Source organism: Centruroides vittatus, unplaced genomic scaffold (assembly GCF_030686945.1).
Source record: "Centruroides vittatus isolate TY-2023 unplaced genomic scaffold, ASM3068694v2 contig_715, whole genome shotgun sequence".
Classification (NCBI taxonomy): domain Eukaryota; kingdom Metazoa; phylum Arthropoda; class Arachnida; order Scorpiones; family Buthidae; genus Centruroides; species Centruroides vittatus.
The window spans coordinates 153,298-159,711 of record NW_027122454.1 but is presented as its reverse complement, the minus strand read 5'-3'; the positions used below and the strand labels follow the sequence as shown (position 1 = coordinate 159,711).

At 28.7% G+C, this 6,414-nt stretch overlaps 1 protein-coding gene across 1 annotated transcript; it reads right to left on the bottom strand.

The window, feature by feature from the left end:
• Window positions 1-3,075: 3,075 nt before the first annotated feature.
• On the bottom strand, window positions 3,076-6,118 carry LOC136980581 (uncharacterized). The gene is made up of 2 exons (XM_067276720.1): window positions 6,052-6,118; window positions 3,076-5,029 (listed from the first exon to the last, which is right to left on the bottom strand). The coding sequence occupies exons 1-2, from the start codon at window positions 6,116-6,118 to the stop codon at window positions 3,090-3,092; spliced, it is 2,007 nt and encodes a 668-aa protein (XP_067132821.1). The 3' UTR covers window positions 3,076-3,089.
• Between the last annotated feature and the right edge of the window lie 296 nt (window positions 6,119-6,414).

Sequence of the window (6,414 nt, the reverse complement as noted above, 5' to 3'; positions counted from 1 at the left end):
CGTTTTAAAATAAATATGTACTGTAGTTTCATGAAAATTTAGACTATACAAAACAAAGTTTGAGTCCTTTTGCCTATTAATATCCTTTTATTCCAGTCCGGGAACAACAAAACAGCCACCGACTTGAAGCAAAACTTCTAAAAATAACTGATGAACACAATTAAAAAACTTACAGATTAAAAATGATATTGACCTCTACCTGGAATAAAAGGATATTAATAAGCAAAAGAACTCAAACTTTGTTTTGTATATTCTAAATTTTCATTAATGAAATTTTGTCAAAATAATCCTGGGCTTCTATGTACAATTATGTACTGTACTGTAGTTGTAATAAGCAACAAAAATTAAAGTCCAACCGGTGAACACCGAGCAGGGGATTGGCACCTCACAACAGACTTACAGTGTGGCGTTTTTCAGATTTTCTTCAAGTAAATAGGGGCTATTTTCCCTCAGAAAAGCCCCCTTTTAGCAATCCCGTCACGGGTTCAGCCAATCTCACAGTGGGACAACAGAGTGGTGAACGATGGGGCTTGACATATCCGGAAGGATCACCCTGAAAAATTCTTGGCTAAACCCATAATAAACTTGCTAGAAAGGTTTGGTTAATGCTCACAGAGTGGAAAGAGCTGAAAAGAAAAAGAAGGCTTTCATTTTCGTGTTATTTTGTGATACATCTCCTTTAAAATGTTATGTCTTAAAATAAAATTAAAATTGATTTTAGATGAATAATAAACATTTTAAAAATATATGTATTATGTGCTTTTATCTGGAAACACTTTACAAAAGCATTGGTGGCTTATCATCCAGTTCCAAATTTCTATTACAGATTTGTTTACATTATCGTGAAGGAAGATAAGGATTTAAAAGGGATGATTTTAGGAGTGTTTGAATTCTCTTGGCCCAGATATGAATGTGTTGCATCCTCGTTTATACAAATAAACAACAGGATAGAGATGTAAAGTAAGTCTATGATATAATGAATTTAAATTTCCAAATCAATGATTAAAATGTGAATTTATTTTATTATTCAAATAGACATTTAGACAAATAGAAACTTGATTTATAGTTATTTATGCTTAATCTGTATTAATTAATATATTATTGCAAATGTTATATTGTATTTTTTGAATAGAAGCTTCTTTTAAATGTTTTACTTTGCATTTTGTTTGAATAAAATAAAGCCGAAATTTCTTTGGATAAAAAGCATATTAGGCATCTACACTTTAGGAGTTTTAGAATGGATACAATGTCAAATAAACAGTAAAAAAGTTTGTAATGCATATGCAGAAGATGCTCCTAAACTTCACTGTATAAAATGCGATCGAGGCCTTCTTAACAGCATTATAGGCCCCGAGCAAAACACTGCGTAGGGTCCCTACCTACATAAACACCCACAGGAACAAACATATAAATATCAATTAAGTTAAATATATATTTTTTGCTATTTTCAACAAAGTGTGTGTTTAAATATTAAAAAACATACTGTGCAGCAAAGATTAAGCAACACAAACATTTGAACAATATAACATGAGCCTTGAAAAACAAAGTTTCAACACATGCAAGTAAATACTTGTATTTATTAATTACGCTCGGAAAGTTTTGTTTCATGTATTGTTCTACTGTCACTAATAAGAGGCTGTCAATTATATTTAATAAGAAATCACTTAAATGAAATTTTAAATTCTCTGTTAGCAAGTTTGAGAAAAATAATAATAATAGGTTTTTTTGAAATTAACAAAAGCAAGGATATCGTTGGTGAAAGATTAGCTTAAAAAATTTTTATTTTGTGATTGGAAGTCAGAAGTAAAGTTCTTTGAGAAGACAAGTATTTTATATGTAAAAAGGAAACGGCAATAAATTAATTATTATCAAAAAGTAAACTATATGAATTCAAAATAATCATGAATGTAATGTAAGAATGAACCATAAGGTGCGGAAAATGACAGTTGTGTGTAATACAGTTTATTATATGAAATAATCGGGATATGCTTTACAATTCCATTCATGCCTACATTTAAAACTTTAAAATATTATATTAAGCATTGAACATATTTATGAGTTAGTATTATTTGTATTGAGCTCAGATACATTTTTAACACAGAGGCACAGTCTGAAACCTTTCACAGTGTTGTATAGAGAATCAACGAACCTTTTCGGCCTCCATCGAGGCTTGCATCAGGTTGAGAACTAAAAGTAAAAGGTTATCCCCCCACAACTGCCAGAACGGTGTTGCCCATAAGATAAATAATCTACGTTTCGCGTTTCACCCCTCCTCCTGGCACCGTTCGAATTCTTCGAACAGGAAACTCCACGCATGCTGTGAAAGGTTTTCAGACTGTGTCTCTGTGTTAAGCATTCCAGTGTTACTAGTTGTAGTTGTTATTGAGATACGTTTTTGTTGTTTTTTTTTTTTTTTGTTTTTTGAAAATTAAGGTGAAAACATTTTTAATCTCTCATATTTATTATACACGCAAAATATATATGCTAATTACAGAAAAGAAATATCAACGTTGATTATAAATTGAATACACAATAGAAATGAATGTTACATAACCTGTAAATTTCACAAAGTATTAAAGATATTGTATATTTTTGATAAATCAATAAAGGCAGACATCATGTAAGAATAAATTCATGAAATCATTTATGAGAGTTAACAGTAAATAATAAATTTCATTTAAATTTATTGTAATTAACATTTGAGCTTATAATACTCCAAGGATTGTCTGGATAAGAATTTCATTTATTGGTTGTTTTTGTTGTTATAAAGGTAACTGTAATACATTAATTATTTTTATTGCAGAAAATATTGGGTTGATATTATACAAAGTATTGATTATAAATTAATTATAAAAAAATGATTACCGTATTTTACGGACTATAAGACGCACCTTAATTTTTAAGCAATTTTTTAAAAATAATACCTATAAGATGCTATGGACTATAAGACGCGCCTGAATTTTGGAGGCAATTTTTTGAAGAAAAAAGTGCGTCTTATAGTCCGTAAAATACGGTATATCACATTTTGAATATCACAATGATTATATAAAAAATACAAATATAGTTTATGCCAGATTGCTATTTACTGTTCATTTATCATCAGATGATAGCTTGATATTATCTTTTAGACTCAAATATTGTTCAGTAGAAATCAAGTATTTGACTTCTCCAATCAATTTATCCTTACTAAGGAGAGCAACAAGATTTTTATTTGTTTTATGCGGTTTCAGTTTAAGATCTTTTGGAATTACTGCAGGATTCTCGACAGCTTTGAAAAAATTATGCACACAGTAAGTAATACATCTACAGGCAAGTACACCACTAAAAAAAATTTTAAATTTATCCCATTTGAAACTGTTTATTAAATTTTGAATGAGATTTACGGATTGTCGACTATCACAGATGTTTTCTAGAAAAGTTTCGTTTTTAAAGCTATCTCCTGCTTTGATGAATTTAATACTTTTATCCAAAAATAGAAATATCTCCAATTTATCAGAACGTTTGTAAATGTTGTGGAAGTCTGTTAGTGTTTTTCTAACTACTTCATACAGTTGTTGTGTGTCGGGGACAAGAAAATAAATTTGAGAAATTTGAAAGAAAGGTTGTTCAAATAAAATTGTCATCATTTTTAAAGAAGTATAATCAAAATATACTTTAGCATTTGAACAAAATAATTGTTTGTTTGTTATGTTTTTAATTTCATTAACACAGTCAAGCCAAATTGCAGGATGATAAACATTCTGTTGAATAGCATATATGAAATTATTTGAAAATTCTTCATCTCCACAAAGACCACTGAGAAACATTAGAATTACAAAATCATTGGCAACATCTCCATCGATTTGCCTTGAATGGTAATAACAAAGAGCAATGATAAAGTCAAGAAAGCTTCTATGTATAAAATCGAAACAACTAATTCCATCTACCTCAAAATACTTTGAAATAATATCTATTCCTAAAATAAATTGATAGTCTTTTTCTTCTGGATACTTTTTTTTTAACTGTTTATCTGTTAACATTAGCAATTTGTGAATCTCGTACATGGATATGGGCTTATCTATTTTATTCACTTTGGATGTTTTGTCCAAATATATTTCTGCCAATTTAACTATTACGTCCTCTCCATAGAAAAACTTTCCTTTTTTTAAATTATGTTTTTTTCCACTTTTTCTCATATATCTTTTTATTACCAGACGAAAGATTTGAATGAACAAATCTGTCTTTGTTTGTATTTTGTGAAAGTATTTCGTTTGTGGTAGACAGCATAACATGTGCAACATTAACGGACATTCAGCTAAGGCAGAATGAAAATCGCTGAATTTTATCAAGTTTAAAAGTTCTTCCCGTCTGCTGGTATCATCATTAATAATTAATTTAATATACTTTTCTTTCTGTTGTTGTGAAAATCCTTGAATAATGAATCTCATATCTACGTATTTTCTTATATTTTCGGCAACGTGAGGACGGCAAGTAACAAGAATTGTCATTTTTTTAGAAATACAGAACGAATCTTTAGTAATAAACTGTATAATTGAATCTTTGTCATCTGTTTCATCAAATCCATCCAGAATGATTAATAAATTAAATCTTGTTTGCCTTAACTTATTTCTGGAATTAGAATCTGTATTTTCACAGATACGTTGGAGAATTTCATCTGATGTACTTTTCTTCTCTAATTCTCGCAAAGTAATGACGACAGTAAAATCATAATGTCCTAAATAATTGGCACGGGATGTATCGGTTCCCCAATCGTAGGCTATTTTCTTACAAAAGGTAGTTTTGCCATAACCGGGATCACCAGTGAATAAGATTACAACATGTTCGTCGACTGATTTTGGAAAAATCTGTGTAAACTGAATAGCTTCTCCTGCCTTTTTCCCTAATAAATCTGCTTCCTGAACTGTAAGTTTGATGAAATAATCTTTTATGGGTAAGTCTTTGCTTTCTTCACTCCACAACAAAGATTTCATGTAAGCATTTTCAGTCTTGTAATAATTCATTAAAGATTCTTTCCGTATCTGAAAAGATTCTGAAAAATATTATACATATAAAATATTTATATAGTTCTTATTATACTTCGAAAATTTAAGATTACTAATTTAAAAACTACCCGTGTAAATTTTAAATACACTAAAAAATTCATTACTTTTTATAACGAGTGTAATGTATTTTAAATACAGGGTCAAGCCTGAACTAAACTTTCAACCAGCATCATAAATAATATGGATTAGTTGTTGTACCTATGCTCATTGACATTACTGTGGAACAAATCATATAATAAAGGGTGCAGTTGTGACTGGTCATTGAGCTATAATAGGTGTATATGCACTTGCACACAAATGTAGCATTGTACCTTCACATTTTTTAAGTGTCAATCGTGTGAAGAAAACAGAAAAACATCACCCAAGTCCGATTTCTGATACTGATTTTTCGCATTTGACTGGCTTTTTCAAACTTTAGTAACCATGATGTCTACATATATTAACATATAATTTTGTAATTTTATAGATAAATACATTATTTTATCATCATCAGTCTTACGCAAGTGAAAAATACAAATTCATTTTAGTTTAACAATTGCCAATATTCATTTATGTTTTAATGTTAGTTAAATTCAGAATTCAATGTTAAAAAATACAGGCAACATAAAAGTATAAGCCACGAGAACAAACAATTAACAAAATGCGACATTATACTTTAAAAGTTTACTTTTATATTTGTTGCCAAATAATGTAATGTTTCTGCAAGTGGTTTGATGCATAAATTGCAATCTACTAGACAAACTGTACAGTTAATTCTAATTTTTTTATTTGTGCTCTAACAATAAAAGTCAATAGATAAATGGACCATGTCCTATCTAAAGGACTTTTTTAAACAAAATTTGCTGGCAATTTTTGAAAAATTTCACTTATTTATTATCATTTATAATTTTATATTATAAACTTAAAATTCAAAAATATAAATGAATCGTTTCTAAACATTATTATTGTTAATTTATTTCACAAACTTAACTGTATAAACGATATTCTATCTTATATTTTTTGCAATTACCTGAATCGTTTTCATCAGTTGAAGTAGATGGTTGATTTATATTAGGTGTAAAATAGACATTTTCCATAGTGATAACATTTCCCACGTGGACGTTTTTTGGGTTATTTATTTCAATATCTGATAATAGTGATAAAATATATTATAAAATGTTGATTTTTATTTTCTTGTAGATATTTAATGTATATGTTACCGGCAAAACCCAATTTTATGCGAAACTAGTTTTGCCTAAGCCAAACTAGTTTCGAATTATTATTCGAGTCTACTAATGGTTAAAATAAAATTAAAAGGCAATCAATTAGATGAATAATATTTATTTAAACATAGTCTACTTAATTATAAAAAACAGGGTTAATATTACCTTAG